The 25,392-nt window shown below is 40.5% G+C and overlaps 1 protein-coding gene across 10 annotated transcripts in view; it reads left to right on the top strand.

Annotated features, from left to right (window-relative positions):
• SDCCAG8 (SHH signaling and ciliogenesis regulator SDCCAG8) overlaps nucleotides 1-25,392 on the top strand; it is a 245,892-nt gene that overhangs the window by 52,067 nt on the left and 168,433 nt on the right. For all 10 annotated transcript variants that reach the window (XM_061160253.1, XM_061160254.1, XM_061160249.1 and 7 more), the window contains 2 exons: nucleotides 8,547-8,685; nucleotides 17,411-17,563. In XM_061160253.1, the coding sequence (XP_061016236.1) occupies nucleotides 8,547-8,685; nucleotides 17,411-17,563 (292 nt within the window). The remainder of the gene's footprint in view (nucleotides 1-8,546; nucleotides 8,686-17,410; nucleotides 17,564-25,392) is intronic.

Below are 25,392 nucleotides of genomic sequence, written 5' to 3'. Positions count from 1 at the left end.
AAATGCCAACTATCAAACTGGTGAAAATTTTAAAAAGACTAGCGGTCTCAAGAATTGATGAAGCCATGAATAAGTCTGTATTTTCATACACTGCTGGTGGAACTATAGATTGACACTACTTTTGAGGGTAATTTAGCACTATTCATTAATACTTAAATTGTGAAATTACACGTTTCAAAATCTACACTAGAGAATGTATGTATACCATAATAGGGCATTTGTAGGGAATTCATTTGCAGCATTATTTGTAATGCTGTTGTGATATTGTCATTTGATAAGAAATACATATTTTTGTCTTCATTTCCTATTCTTTGCATGGAACTCCTAAAACTTCTGTATTTTTCTAAGTGGAAAAAGCAATAAGTATGTTTTTTGTACTAACATTTGTGTTTTGTCCTCTGCTTCTGAAATAGGTTATTAAGCCCATGAGTTTATATTAAGTAGGTGACTTTTGACTAAGGATGGGAATGCTGGTTGCCACAGAAACCATCCATGTAACTAGAAGATTGGAATTTTTGTCTCTACTTCCCAACCTTTAGGAAGGGAGAGAGCTGGAGATGGAGTCCAGTCATCAGTGGCCAATGCTTTAATCAATCATACCTATGGAACTTCAATAAAAACTCTAAACAATGGAGTTTAGGGTGCTTCTGGATTGGTCAACACATTGAGTACTAGAATGTGACACCAGACAGGATGTGGAAGCTCTACACACCTTCCCACATACCTTTGTCTAGTGATCTCTTCTGTTTATCTGTTCACGAGTTGAATCTTTTATAATAAGGGAGCAATAGTAAGGAAAACACTTTCCTGAGTTCTGTGAGCTGTTCTAGCAAATTATTTTGCACTGGAAAGGATCATGGAAACCTATGGTTTTTGGTCAATTGGTCAGAAGAGATATAAGGTACCTGGGACTTAAAATTGGAACCTAAAGTTGAGATTGTTTTATGGGACTGAGCCTTAACCTGTGGGGTTTGTGTCAACTCCAGACAGTTAGTATCAGAATTGAGTTAGTAGCCACTCAGAATTAGAGAATTGCTACGTGTGGAAAACCTACAGACCTGGTAGCAGAAGTATTGTGAATATAGAACTATAGAAGAAAACAATAGGTTTTCCTTTTAGATGTAAATATCCCTTTGAGGGATATCCTAAATATCCCTCAAAGAAGAATAACTGGACTTCAGTTTAGATAAAGTATGAAATTTTATGTAAAAAAAAAAAAAAATGAAGTAGATCTATATGTACTAATGTTCAGCTAAGCTCCAAAATATGTTATTGAAGGAAACAAATGAAAAAGGATGAGAAAGACATACCTGGCAGGAAACTATTTGTATTTTTTTAGAGGCTCACTCACAACCAGGTGAATACATGCGTAGAAAAAGATGCAAAAGAATAATCACAATATTTAACAGTGATTACCACTGGAGAAGTGGAAGAAGGCATCGAAATTGACAGTGTTTGTTAAGTCGTCTCTAACACTGTTCAGCTGCTAAATTGTGTCTGACTCTTTTGACCCCACGGACTGTAGCACGCCAGGCTCTGCTGTCCTTCACTATCTCCCACAGTGTGCTCAGATTCATGTCCACTGAGTCAGTAATGCTTTCTAACCATCTTTTCCTCTGCTACCCTCTTCTCCTCCTGCCCTCAGTCTTTCCCAGCATCAGGGTATTTTCCAATGAGTCAGCTCTTCGCATCAGGTGGCCAAAGTATCAGAGCTTCAGCTTTAGTCCTTTCAATGAATACTCAGGATTGATTTCCTTTAGGATTGACTGGTTTGATCTCTTTGCAGTCCAAGGGACTCTTCAGAGTCTTCCCTAGCACCACAATTCGAAGCATCAATTCTTTGACACTCAGCCTTCTTTATGGTCCAACTCTCACATGTGTACATGACTACTGGAAAAGCCATAGCTTTACTATACAGACTTTGTTGGCAAAGTGATGTCTCTGCTTTTTAATACATTGAAATTTTAATTAACAATTTTAACCATATTGGTAATTAATTTATTATAAGAAGAATGTAATGAAAGATTAACTTTAAAATGGAAAAAGCATATTCAAAGTTATGCAGATGAAGAGGATATTCTAAGATAAACTAGTCAGGCAAAACCAGTCAGCAAATAAAAAACAGGGTTTCCTTTTCCTATTATATTGATTTCATATTATCCTTCTGAGTTATAAGTAAAATGCCTTAAAAGGAAGCTGCAATGTTTACATTGATTCCAAGCCTGGCAGTCATTTAGAAATTCAATTCTTGCCCAGTTATATATTCCTTTGTCTCTATCCTAAATTTCAGTGCTTAGCCTCTTAAAATAAATGTCAACCTTTTCAGTTCAGTTTTCTGCTTTGTCAGCATGTCATTGACTCATATTCTACTTTAATAACAGTATACTGTGGAAGGTTTCTACTTTTACTGTCAATGAAAATCTTTGTATTATTCCCATGGCCTAAGCTGGTGTTCAGTTTCTTTCAATTTACTAATGCAGAATGCTAAATATTGAATGTTACGCTGACTTTGAAGAGTGGCCAAAACTTTTTAGGTTTGATTTCTAGTTTTAAGCATAATTAAGAAGCCTGAGCCCTCAATGAACTGTACTGTAGTATTTCCTGCATGACTCTAATGTGAAATTTTTGAAGTTGTATCCCAAATATGATAAATTAAAAGTGTGTCTTGGTCTCTATTGAAAAATGTAGTATTGTGGTACCAATTTTAAGCTACTCTGTTGATGTTTTAGCTTTTGTAATATATGATATATATGACACAACACTAGTGAAAGTAGTGAAAGTGTTAGTTGCTCAGTCATGTCCGACTCTCAGTGACCCCATGGACTGTAGCCCGCCAGGTTTCTCTGTCCATGAAATTTTCCAGGCAAGAATACTGGAGTGTATTGCCATTCCCTTCTCCAGGGGATCTTCCTGACCCAGGGATCAAACCCAGGTCTCCTGCATTGCAGGCAGACTCTTTACTCTCTGAGCCACCAGGGAAGCCCCCATGATACAACATTGGATGGCTGAAAAGGAGAGGGTCAGGCACAGCTTGGAGACCAGACTGCCCATGTTTGTGGTGTTTTATTAGGACCCTTGAAACTTTTTGGAGAGAAAATTTAACAACTTTTGAGTTTATTGGATATATTTTAAAAGATAGCTTGAAGTCCTTATGAAGTGAAGTTGCTCAGTCGTGTCTGACTCTTTGTGACCCCATGGACTGTAGCCTCCCAGGATCCTCAGTCCATGGGATTTTCCAGGCAAGAATACTGGAGTGGGTTGCCATTTCCTTCTCCAGGGGATCTTCCCGACCCAGGGATTGAACCTGGGTCTCCTGCATTGTAGGCAGACGCTTTACTGTCTGAGCTACCAGGGAAACCCTTTGAAGTCCTTATAGTATTTCTTAATTTCTGCCTTTCACTCAGTCTTCAGTATGTCATAAGTAGGTAAGAGCAACAGTAACCTTTCTTTCTTAATGATCAAAGTACTTTCAAGTGGGAATCAAGATGGAACTGCTTTGTATTAAATTTCTATCTGTACTTCACAGTGCCTTGAAGGAACCTCATTTCCTTCAAGGCACTGAAAAAAAAAATCATTTTTCAGAAATGATTACTACTGTACTATCCTGGGACTTCAGTCCAGCTTGTGATTTGGGAATGGATGATTGGCAATCTTCTGTATAGCTTGCTTTGCAGCTGTATTTCAGTTTTTACAAAAGAAAATTTAAAAACTAAGACTAACTGCTTAAGAATAAAAGAGAATTCATCATCTCTCTTACACACATACACAGAAAACCAAAAGAAAAAGAAAGACTGTAGTGGGAACTTCCCAGAAATGAGGAACAAAGGAATGTTGTAGTCAGCCTTCTAGACTTTTTTTAAAAAACAGTGATGTTTAATAAAGCTTAAAACTGCTAATAACTGTGGAATAGCTTAGAAATTGAAGGAATTAAATATGGAGTACTCCATATTTCAAGATGAAGCTCATGTATGTATCAGACCAACTTCTCTCTTTCCTTATTATAAACATTGGCCAAGATTATTCAGAGATGTTCTCAGTCCTTTTTGCTCGATTGTTGCTCTAGGTTCCTTAAATACTAGTTTCCTTAAATACTACATGATTGTTAGTTCATCCTAGAACTGACACCCCTGCTTCTTACTTCATTTTCTGCCTCAGCTGTTCTATCATCTGCATCATGGCATGTTGCGGGATTAATGCTATATTGGTTGCTTTGTTGAAGAACTCCTTGATCACACTCATCAAAACATTCCCATGGTGTTTTTAAGCAGTTAAAGAACTTTTGCCGTGGGAGATGGTAATTTGGAGAACTGCCTTCTCACTGTCACATTGATGTATCGTGTAAGTTTGTACAGCTCCCCATTGTAAGAGGCTTGCTCAGGCCTGGCTTTGGGCTGGCGCTGTGGCCTAGGAGCAGCACTGCAGCTGACTGAGTATTAATCAGGGTAGCCAGAACTGACCGTTTCTGAAGGACAGATAATGAGTGGTAGCATGGGGCTGAAGTAGAGGAGAAAAAACTCAAGAAGGTGTCAGCCAGATGAACATAGAAATGGGACAGGAAGCAGGGCCTTATGTTGCATCTATGTTCATTCACTTCAGTCGAGTCCAACTCTTTGCAACCCCATGGACTGTAGCCTGCTAGTCTTCTCTGTCCATGGAATTCTCCAGGCAAGAATACTGGATCTAGTTGCCATGCTCTTCTCCAGGGGATCTTCCCACCCCAGGGATCAAATCTTCCTCTCCTGCATCTCGTACATTACAGGCAGATTCTTTACCTAGTGAGCCCCATGGGAAGCCTTATATTGAGGACAGGGCTAACATACCCAGAGTTGTTTTTTCAAGTGCTTGCTATTTGGTATGTGGGCTGGTTAAGTTGAAACAAAACAAATAAAACAAAAATGCAGTGACTGAGTAGACAGTTCTGTGTGTTAGTCTCTCAGTCATGTCCAACTCTTTTCAACCCCATGGACTGTATATAGCCTGCCAGGCTCCTCCATCCATGGGATTATCCAGGCAAGAATACTGGGAGCAGGTAGGCATTCCCTTCTCCAGGGGGTCTTCCAGATCCAGGGATTGAACCCAGGTCTCCCACATTGCAGGCAAATTCTTTACCATCTGAGCCATCAGGGAAGCCCTAAATTGCCAAATTTAGATAGTCCTAAATTGCCAAAATTGTTAGTGGCACCTGTAAGCATATGTTTGATTTAAGTATCTCTCCTGAACTTTTCAGATGGTCTGAGGGCCACCTTGAAGCATATATTACATTTCTTCTACAGAAAATTGGAGTGTGTCAGTCCAGTGGTTGCACGAATTTTTAGTACAATCCTTTTACAGATTCACTGTTGAATGGTGACCTTAACAAAACATCGGTGTGTGTGTGTGTGTGTATGTGTGCGCGCGTGCACGTGTTAGTTTCTCAGTCGTCTCTGACTCTTTGTGACCCCATGGAGTGCAGCCCTTCAGGTGCCTCTGTCCAGGGGATTTCCCAGGCATGAATACTGAAGTGCCATTTCCTTCTCCAGGAGATCTTCCTGACCCAGGGATCGAACCTGGTTCTCCTGCACTGCAAGCAGATTATTTACTGTCTGAGCCACCATGGTATTTGAGGGTTTATCTTTGATGATTTTTTGTCATTAAATAGTCTGAAATTGGTGAGTTCATATTCTGAAAATTTTTGATCCAGAGCAATTAAACTCTTTTGTTTCCAGCTCTAAATAGTCTAGTGACTTTTAAAATTTTGACATAGGGGACTTCCCTGGTAGTCCTGTGGTTAAGACTCCACGTTTCCCCCCGCCCCAGGGAACATGGATTCAATCCCTTGTGGGGGAACTAAGATTCCCTACACTTTGAAGCCAAAAAGAATTTTTTTAACTGTAAAATATTAGAACTGGGGCAAAATTTTGCTTAACCTCTTTGATGCAATCCTGTAGCAAAGTCATTATTCATTCATTTGTTCTTTTGTCATTTATTTCATTGAGTATGTACTGTGTGACAGACTACTCTCACCAAGAGTATATACTAGAAATAGTTTAAATAAATTAAGTGTAAGTCTCCTGTAAGAAGCAAATTTGTTAGAAACTTGATCCTATTGTGGCCTGTCTGTTAATATATATTCTGAGGTTTTTTGTTAATCTTTTTATTTGTAACTTCAGGTTTGATGGTGGTATAGTATTAGGAACAGGTAAGAGTATCATTGAATAGTGATTTTGGTTTTTTAGTAGGTCTAGAACTTTAGGAAAGGTAACTATATGATGTTGACGTGTTATCCTTAAGAGTGAATTTTTCTTTTCTACTTAGAAACACAGGTTCTAGTTGGATTGCATATTCTCAATGAAGCTAGTCTCTTTTATGTTAGAACCTTTTCTGAAATGCAAATAAGTATGAATTTGATTTTGTTTGCATTTTACTTAATATTTTTTACTCAACCAGAATAATCTTGCTTTGATTCTTCTACTTTTTCACATAATTATTGTGTTTGATTATATTTGATCAAAATAATTCACTCCTTTTTCATTTCCTTTAGGCAAAAAAAATTATTTTTCTCAATTGAAAATAAATAGAAAATAAATAAATCAGAAATTCTAAAATGAAGATCATTATGCTCCCACAAATTTTATGATACTTGCAGCAATGTATTCTTTTTTTTAACAAAAAGAGCTTAAAAAAAAAGAGCTTTTATGAAACTGTTAATAATGTAACTTTGTTCAGTATTACATATTTTTAAAAATATGACTGTTTTCCAAATACCACAAATAGTTTAAATTATTTTATTTTTAAGAAAATTTTTTAATCAAGATATTGGTTAATTTTGAAAGTAATTCAAACTCAGAGATTTCATTTTTTAAGTTAGGACTCCTTAAAATTTACTCTTTATTAATAGTTTACACAGTTGACTGTTTAGCAATAGTTCAGAACTTGGCAGTGAAAAGGAAGCTACAGCAGTTACTTCAACTGAATTTGAAATCACAGTTTAAAACTTGAGCTCTTTAACAAAGCATGGAATAGCATAAATAACAGTCCAACTTACTTTTTTTGTTTGTTTGTTTTGTGTTAATAGAGAGTTTCCCACCTCACTTTTGGGGGGATCTACTGATCATTTTTATCCAGTATCCTGATAATCTTTTATGTGGAATTTGCTTAAATTAATCCATGAGATTGGAACCTTGCTGCCATTTTACATGCCAAAGCATTTTGACATTCAGTTCAGTTCTGTCCCCAAGAAATAGCTTAGCTTTATGAGAATCAGAGAAGGCAATGGCACCCCACTCCAGTACTCTTGCCTGGAAAATCCCATGGACGGAGGAGCCTGGTGGGCTGCAGTCCATGGGGCCGCCAAGAGTCGGACTCGACTGAGCGGCTTCACTTTCACTTTTCACTTTCATGCGTTGGAGAAGGAAATGGCAGCCCACTCCAGTGTTCTTGCCTAGAGAATCTCAGGGATGGCGGAGCCTGGTGGACTGCCGTCTATGGGGTCACACAGAGTCGGACACGACTGAAGTGACATAGCTATGAGAATTGCTGAGAAGGGGGTAGAGCCAGGCAATGATCAAGCCTAGGGGTGTAAGGTTTTGTAAAATAACGAGCATTATGTGTAATCAAGGCATTTGAGTAATCCAACAGTACTACCCATTGAAAGAAGAAATACTTTCATAAGTAGGTGAAAGTTTTTCTTTCATAAGTGAAGCCACTTAGTCATGTCCGACTCTTTGAGACTCTGTGGACTGAACCTACCAGGCTCCTCCTACCATGGAATTGTCCAGGCAAGAATACTGGAGTGGGTTGCCATTTCCTTCTCCAGGGAATCTTCCCAACCCATGGATCGGACCTGAGTCTCCTGAATTGCAGGCAAACGCTTTACCATCTGAGCCACCAGGGAAGCCAAGAAGTGTCCAAAAGAGGGTTGTGAAGGAAGATGAGAATAAAAAAAGACACGTTCGTTCTAGTAATGAAACCTCACTAGTCCCTTCTTACCATGGTTACTTCTACTTTGAGGTACAATTCCCACCTTCCCTGATAGTTCAGTTGGTAAAGAATCCACCTGCAATGCAGGAGACCCCAGTTCAATTCCTGGGTGGGGAAGATCCACTGGAGAAGGGATAGGCTACCCACTCCAGTATTCTGGCCTGGAGAATTCAATGGACTAGGTATCGTCCAGTCCATAGTGTCACAGTCTAACACAACTGAGCGACCTTCACACTTTTACTACTTTATTAGTTTTTTCTCCTTTTCTGCCACCTAAACTTAGTTTTTTAGCTAACTTCCTCTTTTCTGGGCTTTCCTCTGCAGCCCTCAGTGTGCCATTCCTGTCCACAATAGGTTATTGCCCCATACGGATGCAGTCCTGCCATGAATGCTCCCTGCTCTTCTGGCCATTCTGCCTGCCCCTCACCAAGTGAGGACAGAGTTTCTCTGGGGTGTGCTTGAACTTGTGCTGGGCTCACCTGCCCTGGCTCTTCTTCTAATATATATCAATGCTTTTTTCTCCCTGCCTTATGAATACTTGACCATTTGATCATTTCTTGTTTTCAATGTTCTTTTTGTGCTGACAGAGAAAGAGATGACTTAATGTCTGCGCTAGTTTCCTTGAGGAGCAGCTTGACAGAGGTGCAGCAAAGAGAAGCAAGTGCTTATGAGCAGGTGAAACAAGCTGTGAAAATGACTGAGGAAGCCAGTTTTGAAAAAACTAAGGCAAGTCTAATAAGATTAAAATGAAAGCATGCCTTAATTGCCTTTTTTTTTTTTTTTCCTTTTCTGAGTACTTATTTGGTTATTCTCCATAACTAAACTTTTTTCCAAACACACAAAGTGGAAACCAGTTTGTTAGTGTTGAATTTCTAAATTAAACAAATTTGCTCTTTGGACAATTCTTATTCCTCTGAAAATTCTCTTGCTATATCACTATTGAAAGAACAGTACAATGTAATATGGTACTTTGAGAGAGTTGGATGCTTAACCTTTTCATTTGCCAATAAATTTAATGCTAAGTGAAACTATTAACACCCATAGTGACCCACTTTGTATGTTCATATATGACTGAAGACAGATGTTTTTTCTCTGTCCCTGGGAAATTTTGAGAACATTCAAATATACCACAATAATAATATACATGTACTTAATAGCATCTTTAGCTGTGAATTGGTATCCATTGTGTGCTTAAGTTAAACACATTTAATGGTAATGATAATGTCAGTAATAGTTAACACAGTGATCAGGCAGTGTTCTAAGCACTTTGAATAGTAGGAGGTTACTGTTGATTCATTGCTGTTTGGGGCCACACCTTAAACCATTAAAGTTGCTGAGTGTTTTCTGTAGACACACTCGCCACACTTGAAGTACCTAGTAGCCACATGTAGCTGGTGATTACTGCATTAGTCAGTGTAATATAGGACATTTCCATTATCACAACAAATGCTCTTAGACGGCATTGGTCTAAGCCATATAGTAGCATCACTATTTTATTGGGCTAATCAACTTCATATTAAACTTCTCCTCAGTCATTGCCTTATCCATTTTTCTCTGTCCAGTTCATCATTAACTCTTCCTAGACCATTTGACCTTCATAGTGCCCCTGTGCCTTTTGAAAGTAATGTTCATTCTGACCAAATACCCTAATATACTTTATTGTTTCTTCAAACACTCTTACTTCTTCATTTGTAATGAACTCTATCTGCCCCTTGCTGGTATTATGACCCTCAAAACTCCCAGTGGAGCCCTTTGCTGTTCATCTCATCTCATTTGGCTATGATGGAGGAGGTTAGCATTCACATCACTCCATACTGCCATTTCCAGGCCTTTGTTATGGTTCAGTTCAGTTCAGTCGCTCAGTCGTGTCTGACTGTTTGCAACCCCATGAATCGCAGCCTCCCTGTCCATCACCAACTCCCAGAGTTTCCTCAAACTCATGTCCATTGAGTTGGTGATGCCATCCAGCCATCTCATCCTCTGTCGTCCCCTTCTCCTCCTGCCCCCAATCCCTCCCAGCATCAGGGTCTTTTCCAATGAGTCAACTCTTCACATGAGGTGGCCAAAGTATTGGAGTTTCAGCTTCAGCATCAGTCCTTCCAATGAACACCCAGGACTGATCTCCTTTAGGATGGACTGGTTGGATCTCCTTGCAGTCCAAGGGACTCTCAAGAGTCTTCTCCAACACCACAGTTCAAAAGCATCAATTCTTTGGCGCTCAGCTTTCTTCACAGTCCAACTCTCACATCCATATATGACCACTAGAAAAACCATAGCCTTGACTAGATAGATGGACCTTTGTTGGCAACATAAAATGTCTCTGCTTTTTAATATGCTATCTAGATTGGTCATAACTTTCCTTCCAAGGAGTAAGCATCTTTTAATTTCATGGCTGCACTCACCATCTGCAGTGATTTTGGAGCCCAAAAAAATAAAGTCTGACACTGCTTCCACTGTTTCCCCATCTATTTCCCATGAAGTGATAGGACCAAATGCTATGATCTTAGTTTTCTATGGTACCTACTCCTTATTTCTCTTTTTTTAAAAATAGGTTTTTTCTACTTTTATTACATATATATATATATATATATATATATATATATATATATATATATATATATAACTTCTTTTGCTTGTGCTTGCTGTGGTGAACAGACTCTTTATTGTGGCTCATGGACCTCTCTAGTGGTGGTGTGTGAGCTCTAGACTGGGTGGGCTTGGTAGTTGCAGCAGGCAGACTTAATTGCAGTATGTGGGAATCTTAGTTCCCCGGCCAGGGATCAAACCCAGGCCCCCTGTATTGGGACCGTGGAGTCTTATCTACTAGACTACCAGGAAGTCCTGCTTAATTCCTCTTTGAAATTAGGTTACCACTTCTCTTTGAAATCATCATTGATTCTCCTCTCTCTAATTTTAATCGGCTTAAACACTCAATCTAGAAGATACTATTTGACACATTTTTAAAAAAATCATCCCTTTTATACTTGGATTTATAAAATAATTGTAAGATCTTTGACACTTTTTAACAACTTTAGCCTCTGACCCTTTTTTTCTCTTGTCCAAGTCCTTTCAGGCTAACATAATGAAAATACCTTAGACATGGTGGCTTAAACAACAAACATTTATTTCTCACAATTTTGGAAGTTCAAGATCGTGGCACCAACAGATTTGGTGTTTGGTCAGAGCTCACTTTCTGTCTTCTCACTATGTCTTCACATGGTGGAAGGAGCAAGAGAACTCTTTGGCATCTATTTTATAAGGGCACTAAATCCCATTCATGAGGATTCTGCTTTCATGACCTGATCACCTCCCATGGGGCCCACTATCTAAGTTCATCATATTAGGGTTAAGTTTCAACATATGAATTTTGGAAAAGCACAAACATTCAGTTCATAGCATCCTCCACTCTGTCTCTTTTCATCATTCTGAAAGGTTTCAACTTCCATGCTATTAACATACGCAACATCTTAGTCCCAACACACTTTGTCTTCCTTAACTCTAAGATTTTTTTCTGTTCTGCAGTAACTCCCACATGAACTGAAGTGTCCATGAGATCTCAAACTCTAAAACTGATCTCTCTGACCAGAGCCTTTTCTCTTCCTCCTATCTCAGTTAAATCTATTCAGTGTCCCCTTCTACCTCCTCTCATACCTCATTTTCTCTATTACCTCCAGGCTGGCCCTCTTCCCTTTCCATTTAGATGTGAATTTTACAATTTCAAGCTAAACTCTTTATATTCACTCCATCAAGATAGCTGTGTTCTTTACCTACTGAATGGCACTTTTGTCCACTGTCTTGTCCTAATTGGAAACCTGGATGTCATCCTCTCTTTTATACCTGGCTTCCAATCAATTACTAATTGCAAGGTTTTTTTTTCCAAGATCTATTTGTTGACTTAACAAACAATTTTTACTTTCTTCAGTTTCCCAACTTAGCACCTCACTCTCATAGCTGACCTCCTATAACTGAGATCACAACCAACTGACAAGAGGCTCTTCAAAAGTTATCATCCCGCAAATGTGTCTTCTCATTTTTTTCTTGCTTATCTGGTCTTCTTACTTTCCAAGATGAATCTCTCCCAGTTCTTGATATCTTCTACTCCCAAGGTTTCAGGGACCCTAAACAATTTGTTATCATATCTTTCTTATATCTTCCATCCTTCCTTCTCCATTGTTTTTACCTTTGTAGCTTTCCATTCACTTTTGAACATATTGCAGTCAAGCTTTCAACAAATTGTAGTCTGATTTCATACTACTGAATTGGTCACTTTATGGTCACCAGTCACTTCCTGATTGCTAAACCCAGTGACTTCATCTTAGTCCTCATTTGACTCAACTCTAGGAAGCCATTAATTGTCCTAGTATAACATCATCTTTTCTCCTTGATTAGTTTGGTATTTCATTCTGTGGGTCATCTTTGCATTGCTCTTCTCTACTCTTCCACATGCCTTTTAACTTGTTTTCCAGAAGCCTAGAATGCAGACATTCCTCATTTTGTTCCTAGACTTCCACCCATGTTGCCCTAATTTCCAGGACTTTGTGTCTTCCTCTCACTGAACACTCCCACATTGTGTCTTTAGCTCTAGCAGCTCCCCGGTGCCCCAGACCTACATTTCTAGCTGCTACTGGATCTCTTTATATGGACGATATGCAATTAGCATCTGAAACTCCAATGTTAATTCTCTCCTCCTTACCGTCTGTCACTCCTTTTCTTTCTACAAATTTCCATATTATCTTCTTTCAGATAATGGTATTATCATCTTACCAACAGTTCTGGCCTAGATCATTTAAAATACCTTGGCTCCTCCCCATTTGTCACTCCCAATATCCAGTCAGTTACCAAACTCACAGCTTCTCTTCAGAGACCCTCACTGAGTTATCCCTGCAGCTTCCATTCCTGTACCTTTGCCCTGGTTCAAGTCTTCACGTACTCTTATGCAGCCTATGTGGCCTGTTGGAATAACCTTCTGTTGGTCTCTTTCAGGTCTCTTTCAACCCCAGTATATCTTCCATTTTGCTGCCAAAGTCTTCCTAAATTGTAAATCTCCCTATTCGGGCAGCTCTCCCCTTGCAGTAGAATAAAAGACAAATCCTTAGCATAACCTTCCAGATCTTTCACAATGTGGTCCCACTCTAACTTTTCTAGCCTTATCTTTTACTACACGTTTCATATAACTTGTGCTATTTCTGCAATGTGACCTATATCAACTCTTTCCATGAATTTACTCATGTTGTACTTTTCTGCACTGTATTCATCTGTGAAATACCTATTCAATCTCTGAGAGTCATCTCAGGTGGCAATCTTCCCAAAAGTTTTTTCCAACCCCTTCTTGTTTGAATTAATCTCTTCCTTCTCTGTATTCCTAATGAGCTGTATATAATTTTTGTGGCTGTGTACATAGTTCTCTCCCTGAAAAGACCTTAAAAACCAGGCCTGTGACATCTATCACTGTATTCTTCACAATGGCTATTTACATATTAATTGTACCATAAATGTTTGCTGAATTGAAATAAAGTTAGCTATTAACTTTAAGTACTAGTATGAATTTTTTATAAATAATTTTTATGATTTAATATTTCAGTGCTTAATAACTAGAAAGCCTATAGTGTATTGTGAATCTGCTTTTCACTGAGTTAGTATTTATGCCAGGATTGATTTCTAAGCAGTTTACAAAATGCAGTGCAAGTATAATAATTATCGTCAAGATATAGTAAAACATACTAGGAATTTTACTTTTTGAGAGTAAAAATCAAAACAGCATATATACTTTAATTTTAAAATCAACTATTTTATTACTGCATTATGAACTGGTTACTTTGTTCTTATAGTTCCTTAACATTTGTTGCCATCTAGTGTTATATTTTGCATATTGCATGCTAAGTAAGTGGAAGCAATTACATTTTGTAAATATTATATCAAACAGAGTTCCACGGAACTCTGCTCAATGTTATGTGGTAGCCTAGATGGGAGGGGAGTTTGAGGGAGAATGGGCATGTGAATATATACGGCTGAGTCCCTTCACTGTTCACCTGAAGCTATTAGAACATTGTTAATCAGCTATACCTCAATACAAAATAAAAAGTTTAAAAAAAGGCAAATACCATATGATGTCACTTGTATGTGGAATCTAAAACATGATACAAATGAACTTATCTATGAAACAGAAATAGACTCGCAGACACAGACTAGTTTGCCCGAAAAGAATGTGAATAAAGGATGTATGTGTGTCTATATATTTGTTATTGTTGTTGTTGTTTAGTCGCTAAGTTGTGTCAGATTCTTTGCAACCCCATGGACTGCAGCACACCAGACTTCCCTGTCCTTCACTATCTCAGAGTTTGTGTCTATATATATATAAAGGGCTTCCCCCGGTAGGAAGTGACTCAGTGGTAAAGAATCCACCTGCAATGCAGGAGCCTCAGAAGATGGAGGTTCAATCCCTGGGTTGGAAGATCCTCTGGAGGAGGGCATGGTATCCACTCCAGTAGTCTTGCCTGGAGACTCCCCGTGGACAGAGGAGCCTGGCAGGCTACAGTCTACGGGGTCGCAGAGTCAGACACGACTGAAGTGACTTAGCATGCACACAGGTTTCCCGTCTAGGTCACTGCATTTTAGGTCATTTTTAACAAAAACTGAAATAAGGTGCATTAGCCTTTATTTGAATTTTGAATACCTCAAACCAAGGGGGGAAAAGGAAGAAGGTTGTCTAAGTCCCCAACTCCCCAAGACCTACAGCCATTTCCACCAAGAAAGGGGTTGTGCTCAGGGAAAAGAAGGAGCCACGACCTTGGGGACTACTAGGAGAAATGACCGCTGCAGATCCCAAATTAACATGGTCACCTGTGAAGATCTATCAGTTAATTGTAGGTGGCCATTCCTTGACTTAGTCATTGAGGATTCAGTTATATGCCTTTACTAAATGGTTATATAGAGTATAATCAGGGAGTACTGAATCATCTGGGGTTCTGAAAAATAGGAGAGGAATCTTAGAATTTAAAGACAAAGCTTTAATGGAAAGAAAAAGTGAAAGTGAAAGTCGCTCAATTGTGTCTGACTCTTTGCAACCCCATGGACTCTATAGAGTCCATGGAATTCTCCAGGCCAGAATAGTGGAGTGGGTAGCCTTACCCTTCTCCAGGGGATCTTCTCAACCCAGAGATCCAACCCAGGTCTCCCACATTGCAGGCAGATTCTTTACCAGCTGAGCCACAAGGGAAGCCCAAGAACACTGGAGTGGGTAACTATCCCTTCTCCAGGGGATCTTCCCGACCCAGGAATCGAACCAGGGTCTCCTGCATTGCAGGCAGATTCTTTACCAACTGCGGGAAGCCCTAATGGAAAGAATGTATACATATTTGTTTAGTAGAACCAAATCTTGTATATGAGGTCTGTTGTAAGATTAAATAACTTTTCTAATTCCAAGTGTTAGTTAATATTTCCTTCACTGTGGCCAGGAATATATATTAAAATGAAAACAGTAAAACTAAAAGCTATTTTTATATGGGATTACTGGTTACAAACCAAGAGTGATCAATATCCAGTTTTTAACCTTCTACTTTTATTCAGTGTTTCATTACTGCTTTCATACTCATCATCACCTCTCAGTGGTAGCTACTTCTCATAGAAGGCCATCCACAAAACCAAGTCTTCAGCAACATATTTTGTTTATGTGATTTACAGCTTCTCACTTGTGCTTATATCATTTTGGCTCACTTGTGCTTATATCGTTTTGGCACTAGGCCTTTTACCTGTCAGGATCATTTACTGTTCCTTGTTGCTGAACTGATTAAATTCTTTGAATTGACTCTTTCATTGTTCTTCATGTTAGCCTGATCTTCAGCAGTTCCTTCCACTGTTCTTGTACCTACTAAGGTTGATTCCTGAGTTCTTATTCAATGAAAAGCCTTCTGATTAGATATACTAGTTTATATTCTATAATCATTTTATTCTTTCATGATAGTCGTGTGCCAGTGAACCTTATGAATGCTTTTATTAGGTTCCTATAAAATACTTTACACCAGAGCAATTGTGTTCCAAAGCATAAAAATCTCTAATTAATAATATTTCAAGCTCCAGTGGTTTAAATTATATAAAAATTATGCTTTTCCATTTCCTTTAAAATCTAATGTAAAATTTTATCTTCCAAACATTTTCAACTAGAATTGGATTTGGGACTAACTCCCTAGAATATTTTTTTTTAGGCATTGTATTTGCTTATCAATTAACCTGAGACAATTGCATTTTATCCTCATATTTTATGACTAGGAGTATAGAACATTTCCAGAAGAGCTTGAAAGAAGTTAGAGTTTAATGAGTTCTTGATAAAAGGAAGAAAATTCACATATCCTAAGTATTTATTGTCTGTATTTACTATAGCTTTCACCAGAGGGAAGCATAGCAATGCATAACACTTTGCAGTGCTTACTGAGACTACTTCCATCTCCATTAACAACAACTGTGACTATCAAATTATAAGCATACAGTATATAAGTCATATAAGGCTTCAGTTTCTCTCTCTCTCTCAATTCAAGGGAACAACATAGAGGTTGAGAGAGGAGGATATTGGGAGGAGACATGGGATAAAACTAAGAAACCATAATAGACTTAGATTTTTCTGTTAATAAGTCAAGCACCTTAATTGTATTGTTTTTTTTTTTTTTTTGCTTGAGAGTTTGAATTCAATTTATTATTGAGTGTTATACATAAAGATATTCTGAATATAGCCAAAAGGAAATTAGAGAGTCTTTATTTCTGGAAACAGAATTTAGTATAAATTCTCGAAATTTAGTCTAAAGGACAATTACCAACTTTTAAATTGCCAAAATGAAATGAGACTTCTCATTTTATAAAACTAGGTAGTAAATGCTGTTTTGAGTCTTTCCTCACTAAAATTTGATTATTACCTAATTTTTACTTTAGCTATGTGTGTAAGGAGAGTGAACCAAATCTTAACTTGATAACTGTGTGTTAAATAATAGATGCCTTTATGTAATGACAAACACATCTCATCTTAAAATTTTGATATTTATCATTTAAAGTGCAAATAATTTTTAACCATGTCAAATGAAAAATCAGTTAAAGTAGATACTTATGTATTTCTTATAGTATAAAAATGATATATAATTGAAGATACTAGAACATTTTCTGATCCCCTTTTATAAAATTCAAACTCCTCTGTGGCCTTTATCATGGTTTGTTGCTTGGATTTTCTTAGTTGATTAGTTAATATAGCCTTAATTGTGAAAACAAATATGTGAATAACTGTAACTTTTGAATATATGTAATATTTAAATCACCAAGTAGTACTGACAAACAAATATAAAAATATTCTTTTCTTTGACTTTACATTAAGTTGTAACTATTTTAGATCTTATTAAAGCTCAATTGTCTCATTTCCCCCATATTTCTTCTAAATTCTGTGGTTCCATTTCACTGTGTCTTATTCTGGCAGGCTTTGATCCAATGCGAACAGTTGAAAAATGAGCTGGAGAGGCAGACAGATCGACTTGAGAAAGAACTTGCATCTCAGCAAGAAAAAAGAACCTTTGAGAAAGAGATGTTGAAAAAAGAAATAACAAAAGAAAGAGAAGACATGGGCTCTAAGGTACTTAAGAGTTCAATTTGTTATCCACATTGCAGAGGAAATGTTTTTGTGATGTAATTGACGAGTCTGCAGTCTGCAATTCTTGAATGATCTTTAAATGTTTAAATATTTTAAGTATTCAAGTTGCTTATTAATTAGAGTTAATAAAATTTTTCTATTCTCAATGTATTTCTCAATAAAAGTTATATTCTCTGACCTTTCCAAAGAAAATAATTAGATTTCATGATAGGAAATTGTGAAATATACTTTAACCTGCCATTCTGTTTGAGTCCCTCTCCGTTTGTCAGAGGAGAGCAGGTGCGCTGCAGATATCCATATTTTAGTTCAACCTTGGTTAAATTAAGGAGAGATTACCCTTTCATTTCATCCCCCCACTCCCAAATTAGACATTAAGAAGGTAAAACACTTGTAAGAAACCAAGTAGCCAAAAAAAGTGATGATATGCTTTGTATAAAATAGGTTATGACAAATTACAAAAAAAAATGAGATGGTCGGATAGCATCACCGAGTTGATGGACATGAATTTGAGCATGCTCCGGGAGTTGGCAACGGACAGGGAAGCCTGGTGTGCTGTAGTCCACGGGGTTGCAAAGAGTCAGACACGATTGAGTGACTGAAATGAACTGAACTGAACAAATTACATGATAAATAAGTGGAAGAGGGAAATTAGAGGCAAAAGGAACAGATAATATGAGATGGGCAGTGTTTGAAAAACAGTAACAAACTGGAATATAGAGTTCAGTGGAATCTAGTTTTAAAATTGCTATTAATTGCTATAGTAGAGCAAAACTGAGCAAGATGTGGTCCTTGAAGTAACCCAAACAATGGTTACATGTTCTGTTTGTTCAAAGCAGTCTCACACCTTGTACTGTAAGTGCTGTCTTATAATATTCCAAGATTTGAAAATTAACTCATTCAGCAAATATCTACTGATTATCTGCTGTATGCACAGCAATGTGTAAGCCTGAAGCTATATAAAAAGAAAAATCACAAATTCTGCCCAGTGAGTTTTAAGTCATACAGGTATGTGAGGCAATGTAAACTCCCTTGTTTTCTTATCCTTTTTTAAAAAAATTGTGCCTGTCAAAACTTAACTTACAGGTCAGTCTATTGTAGCCACACGTTCTGGGAAACAAACTCACTCAGAAGGACAATGCAGATAGTGAAGTGCAGTTTATTACACCGGCGGGCCCAAGGCAGAGTCTCCTCTTAGCCAAGGACCCCAACCAGCATTTGTGAAAATCTTTTATACCCCATGTGCACGTGTCTGAACCCACCACCCCAAATTCCTTGAGAGTTACATAAACTAAGGAAGGGTAAATACAATCCAAATAACCCCATCACTCACGTGCCATGTGCTCAGACAGTTAAACAATTAGCCAATAATCAATAAGCATGAGGTTACACTCCAATAGATACAGAAAAATTTATGGCCTGTCTGGAGGAAGGGGTGATTAGTGTCTGTTCTCTTAGGCGATGAGTAACCTGGATATGATCTTCAAGATTCCCCTGTCCGGAGGGAGACTTATCCTTCTGTTGTCATCTCCATAGACACTAAACAGAGTTCAGAGTCCATTGGAGAGGTGGCCAAGCATGATCAGTATGAACAGGCCTAAGATGGAGTCCAGGCCCTATGAATTCCTTCTTCATTACCCCCTCTTGATGCTCCTAGTTTCTGTAACGAGCATCATTTATTGTGATATATTGTACCCTAGCCCTCCCGCTACCCACATGAGAGAACACTATCAACCTCTGGGTTACAAAATTCACAAGGCAGGGCCTTGTAAGAGGCCCTTGTAAGAGGCAGGGCCCACAAAGCAGTATGATTAGAACAGTTATGACAACAGTAGCAATAGTTTTCCACCAGTCTCCCTTTACCCAGGATAGGACCTAAGTCCAAAAGGGAATATTTTCATTAGACATGGCTTTCACTTGATTTTGCATATCCTCCAAGGCAGTAGGTACATTTCCAGATAGGTCAGGGATGTATACACAACATTCGGCTTTAATTAGGGCGCAAGTCCCCCCCTGGGCTGCTGTGAATATGTCTAATGCCGTCCTATTTTGAATTACTGCCTTCCTCATCTGAATTTGTTCTTCGTTCAAGGCTTGAATGGCTTTTGTACTGTCTAAGAGGGCCTGTTTAGTGAAATTAGTTAAGGCCTCTACCTTAACCATGATATCCGTTGTCCCTATAGAGGGTACAAACAAGGCAGCAAGATAGTCATACCATTGGAACACAGATCGTGTCCATCTTGCATGCAGATAGGGCAGGTTTACTGGAGGTTGGTGTAGGCTAGGCTTAATACTGCCATGGGCAAAAGCAAATCCTAATGTGCAACGCCGCACCCAGCCAACTGGTAACCATGGCCATAAATTAAGCCCACAGAGCCACTGGGTCCCATTGGGGGCTACCCAGCGGATTCGGGGATTATATTTCCAGTCAGAACTGGGCCACTGAACAGACCGATTGGGGTGATAGGTAACTTCAAAGATTTGTTTACATTGTTCAGGGGACAAATAACCCATATGTTTTAATTCTTTTGGGTCTAAGGGGTGGTCTCCAAATCCAACTTTGTGTTCTTTTTGTCCCCAGCAAATAGTAGCGGGAATAATCAACTGTCCTTTCTCAGGAATCATCCAGAAATATTCATCCCAGACCTGGTAGTATTGCTCAAGGTACTGGGAGGCCTGTCCCTCTTTTGTAAGGGAGCCACTCTCCTTTTTATTTTTCATATATGAGGTATAAGCCCTTGTTACCTCCGTAAGACTAGTGTTCATGTTAAATGTAACCCTATGTCCCCAGCCCATTGATGGCTTTTTCTTACACCAGGAGAGCAAAGAAAGGTTATGATTGGTGAGAGAAAGGAAAGTTCCTTTCTGTTGTTCCAAGAAAGAGCACAATGGTATAAAGTCCCCATAACATAGTGGCGATACCCACCATGGGAGTCCTTCCATTACTGACAGGGGCATAGCGCCATATACCCAACAGTTGGAGGAGTTGTGGAAGTCCGAGTAAGAATGTGCCCATGAGATGAAGACGTTGTCCTCTGCAGGAACAGTGGTCAGGTTCAGAATTGCGTTGGTGAAGCCGAGTACTAGGAGTCGTTTACCCAGCTCCATACTAGAGAGGGCTCGTCCGGGACCTCGCTTTCTTCTTCCTCTTCATAATGATCTTGGTTTCCCTTGGGCCGGTGGGGTCCTTCTGGGTGGTCCACTCGGCATCTTCCTGGTCAGCGTGGTGTGCCTTCTTCGCTCTGTTGTGATGGATCCCAGGGGCAATGCCTGCAACTTTAACTGCAGTAGGGGTGGTTAAAACAACAGTATATGGACCTTTCCATCGGGGGGCTAATGTGTCACGTTTCCAGTCTTTCACCCATACCTGGTCCCCTGGTATAACTCATGCATTTGCTCCCCCAAGGGGAACGATATTCTTTCTTGCACAAACCTAGTTACTTGATTAATTACCTTACCTAGTTGTTCCATCTGCTGTGATATCCAGTCTCCTCTTACCTGAAGTATATCAGTTGTTACCTGTCTTATTATGGGAAGAGGCCTCCCATACACAATTTCGTAGGGAGAGTAGCCGTGGGACCGTGGGGTCATCCTGAGTTTGAGCAAGGCCATGGGAAGTAAATCCACCCTGGAACAGTCAGTCTCTATAATCCATTTAGAAAGTGTCTCCTTTAGTGTCCGGTTAGTTTGTTCTACCATTCCGGAGCTCTGAGGCTGGTAGGCAGTGTGTAACTTCCATTTTATATTCATGGCCTTACTTACTTGTTGTATCAGATCCGATATGAAGGCTGGGCCATTATCTGATCCTATGCTGGTGGGGAATCCAAATCGAGGAACTGTTTCCCTAAGCAGGCTCTGAGCCACTTCTGACACTCTTTCAGTTCGGGTGGGGAAGGCCTCCACCCATCCCGTGAATGTACATACTAAGACCAACAGGTAATGAAAATGGCAATGTGGTTTCATCTCAGTGAAGAGATCCACTTCCAGATGCTCAAAGGGAAGGGTACCTTTTAGTTGGATACCTGGGGGTTTTGATCTGCACCCTGGAGCAGCATTAATCTGAGAGCAGGCGTTGCAATTTTGGGATTCCGTTCTACATAGAGAAGAGAGGTGAGGAACCAGAAAATACCTTTGGATCAAGTCCTCCGGTTTGTCATGTCCTAGGTGAGTCATACAATGAGCTTGGCTCACCAGAGAGGGAGCCATCTCTTTGGGCACTAGTAGCCTGCCACCTGGTAGCTCCCACCATCCTTTCTCTGTTTCGGTGGCTCCCTCCGCTTCAGCTAGCTGGTTTTGAGCCTTGGTGTATGTTGAGGAGTCTAGGGCCAGCTCAGGTAGCTCAGCTAGCACAAATGTTCTCATGGGGATTTCCCGGGATTCCTTTCTGCCCTCTGCTGCCTGTCTGGCGGTCTCATCAGCCAGCCTATTTCCTCGAGCCTGTGGGATGTCTTCCTTCTGGTGCCCATGGCAATGCATGACTGCTACCTCTGTGGGACTCCAGACAGCATCTAGCAGAGTCAGGATCTCCTCATTCTTAATGTCCTTTCCATTGGCTGTTAGAAGGCCTCTCTTCCGGTATAGCTCCCCATGTACGTGGAGTGTAGCAAAAGCATACCGGGAGTTGGTGTAGATGTTCACTCTTTTGCCCTTTGACAACTGCAGTGCCTGGGCTAAGGCCCATAACTCAGCTCATTGGGCTGACCAGTGCTGTGGTAAGGGGCCAGCCTCAATAACAGTTGTCTCTGTGACTACAGCATAGCTTGACAGTCTCTGTCCTAGCTTTACCAGGCTGGTGCCATAAATATACAGAGTCCAGTCAGGATTTGAAATTGGCCTGTCTCGGAGGTCTGGACAGCTAGCATAGACCTCCTCTAAGACTTCCTTGCAATCATGAGTAGGTCCTCCTTCTCCCATTGCGAGAAGCGTTGCCAGTTTTAAACCCTGGCAAGGCTTGATACGGAGGTTGGGGTTTTCACATAGCAGTCCCTGGTATTGAATAATCCGGGAATTTGACAGCCATTTGTGGGGGTCTCCTTGAAGGAGGGTGTTAACTTCTTGTAGGATCTTTATGATTAGATCCTGGCCGAAAGTCAGCTGTGGCTTCACGTACCAGTAAGGCGACCGCAGCCACTGCCCGCAGACAGCTAGGCCACCCGGTGGCAACATTATCAAGTCGCTTTGAAAGATAAGCTATTGGCCTGTCCCACGTTCCCAAGGTTTGAGTCAAAACCCCCATGGCTGTTTTATCTTTCTCGGGCACATATAAGGTGAATGGTTTGGTGAGGTCTGGCAATCCCAAGGTGGGGGCAGAGGTGATTGCTAGTCTTAGCTCCTCAAAGGCTTTCTGCTGTTTCTCAATCCAATTTACTGGATTCTCTTCAGGCTCTGTCAGGAGCTCACATAGGGGCTGGGCTATTTGGAATCCAAATCCTGCAGAATCCCGTGGCCCCTAGGAACTCCCTGACTTGCCGCCGAGTCTTAGGCGTGGGGAGCCTCAGAATTACTTCTTTTCTAGATTGGTCTAGCAACCTTGTGCCTTCCCTTAAGACAAATCCCAAATACCTTACCTCCTCCTTGCAGATTTGTGCTTTTTTCCTCGACACTCGGTATCCCACCTCTGCCAGCAATTGGAGGAGTGCTTGGGTCCCTTCCCAGCATTCTTCCCAGGTCTCAGCAGCCAGCAGTAGGTCGTCCACATATTGCAGGAGCCAACATCCATACCTCTCAGGCTGGAAAGGTTCCAGGTCCGAGGCCAAGGCTTCTCCAAAGATGGTTGGGGCGTTTTTGAACCTTTGCGGGAGGCGGGTCCAGGTGAGCTGCTGCTTATTGCCTCCGATGGGGTCCTCCCATTGAAAGGCAAAGATGGGTTTTGACGCAGGTGCTAGGCGTATACAAAAAAAGGCATCTTTGAGGTCCAAGCAAGTATAGATCCTTGTCTTAGGTGGGAGGAGGCTAAGCAAGGTATAGGGGTTTGGGACAGTCAGGTGCAGAGTTACAGTGGCCTGTTTGACCAATCTGAGATCCTGTACAGGCCTATAGTCTTGTCCTCCTTCCTACTTTATCAGCAAGATTGGTATTTTCCGGGCTGATTGACATTCCACCAGGATGCCTGCCTGCTTTAGCCTATTGATGTGAGGCAGAATCCCGATCCAGGCTTCTATGGGTATTGGGTATTGACGCTTTCTCACCGGGGTGGCGCCTGGTTTGAGTTCTGTTATTATAGGGGCTTGGTGTCTGGCTAGCCCAGGGGGGTTATCTTCAGCCCAGACCTCAGGGAATAGCTGAGTTAGCCTTTTCTCCAACTCTGTTGCCTTGTCTTATCTATCTCCAGGGGGCTCATGTAACCTCCATTCATCTTGAGGGGACACAGAAAGGGAGAGTAAGTAGGTTGTTGTGCTCACCGGAAAAGTGGGCCTCTCTTCAGAAGAGAAAGTCACTTGTGCTCCCAGCTTGGAGAGTAAGTCCCTCCCTAGCAGGGGTACTAGGCACTCAGGGATATAGAGGAACTCATGAGTCCCTTGGTGACCCCCATCTGACATTTCCTGGGCTGGCAAAATGACTTAACCATTTCTTCTCCCAAAACCCCAGTTACGGCGGCGGTCCTTTTAGACAGTGGCGCCACAGGCTTAGTTACCCGGACAATTCTGCTCTGGTGTCCACCATAAAGTCAATGTCTTGGTCCCCAATTTTTAAAGTTACCATGGGCTCTCGGCGACCTGATGTCTTTGAGACCTGGCATCCCTATTCAGTCTCTGTGTTAGTGAGTTCTGCAACTGGGAGGGATTTATTCTCCCTTCTTCCTTCTGGGCACTCATTCTTCTAATGACCGAACCCACGGCATCGGGCACATTGATTTGGCTATAATGGAGCCCAAGGCCTCCGTTGGGACCGGTTGGAGGGCTGTCCTGACCTCGAGGCTAGGGGAGTTTCTTTCCTTTGGCGGTGGAAAAGTCTTTGGAAGACTTTCCAAGCACAGCAGCCAACATTGCAAACCTCTAGTCTGTTCTCCTCTGCTCGTCTTTATACCTTTTCTCGTATTTCTTTTCTTTTTCCGTGTCCCTATTCTGGAACACCTTATCTGCTATTTCAATCAGCTGAGAACTAGACATGGATAGAACTCCCTCGGTCTTTTGAAGATTTCGTTTTACGTCAGGAAATGCTTGTGAGATAAACGACGAATTGATAACGATTTGGGAGCCCGTAGCTTCTGGATCTATGGGTGTATAGAGTCTGTAGGCCTCACAAAGTCTCTCGTAAAATTCAGAAGGTGACTCGTTCTCCTTCTGAACTATTCCGGCTGATTTTGACATGTCCGTCAGCCCTCGGGCTCTGCTTTTAAGTCCTTGTATAATCGCTCTCTGGTATCTGTCTAATTGGATTTTTCCCTCCTCTGTATTGTAGTCCCAATTAGGTCTGTCAGTGGGAAAGTCTTGCTCTATCCACCTCTCTGGGTTAGCAGTGCCCTCAGGAACCATCTCCTGTAACTACTTCCTCATTTCAGTGTTGAGCCTATATCTTTCTTCTGTAGTGAAGAGGGATGCTAGTAATTGCATTATATCGCCCCAGGTTGGTCGATGGGTGCGGAAAATAGTTTCTATTAGTCTAGTCATGCCCTGGGGTTCCACCGAGTAAGAGGGAGTGTGTTTTTGCCAGTTCAGTATGTTGGTTGATGAAAAGGGCTGATAGTAATAGGCTACAGGAGCTTGGTAATAATTAATGTCTTCCCCTATCATTGGAGGTTGCTGCACTTCTCTAAGAGGCATCTGCAAGGGTATTCTTTCCTCTGGCTCTTTGGCAGAGCCGAGCCTTTGTTT

This window comes from Dama dama, chromosome 14 (genome assembly GCF_033118175.1).
Source record: "Dama dama isolate Ldn47 chromosome 14, ASM3311817v1, whole genome shotgun sequence".
NCBI lineage: Eukaryota > Metazoa > Chordata > Mammalia > Artiodactyla > Cervidae > Dama > Dama dama.
Note: the sequence above shows the minus strand (reverse complement) of the source record. Positions and strands in the feature narration are given on the sequence as shown.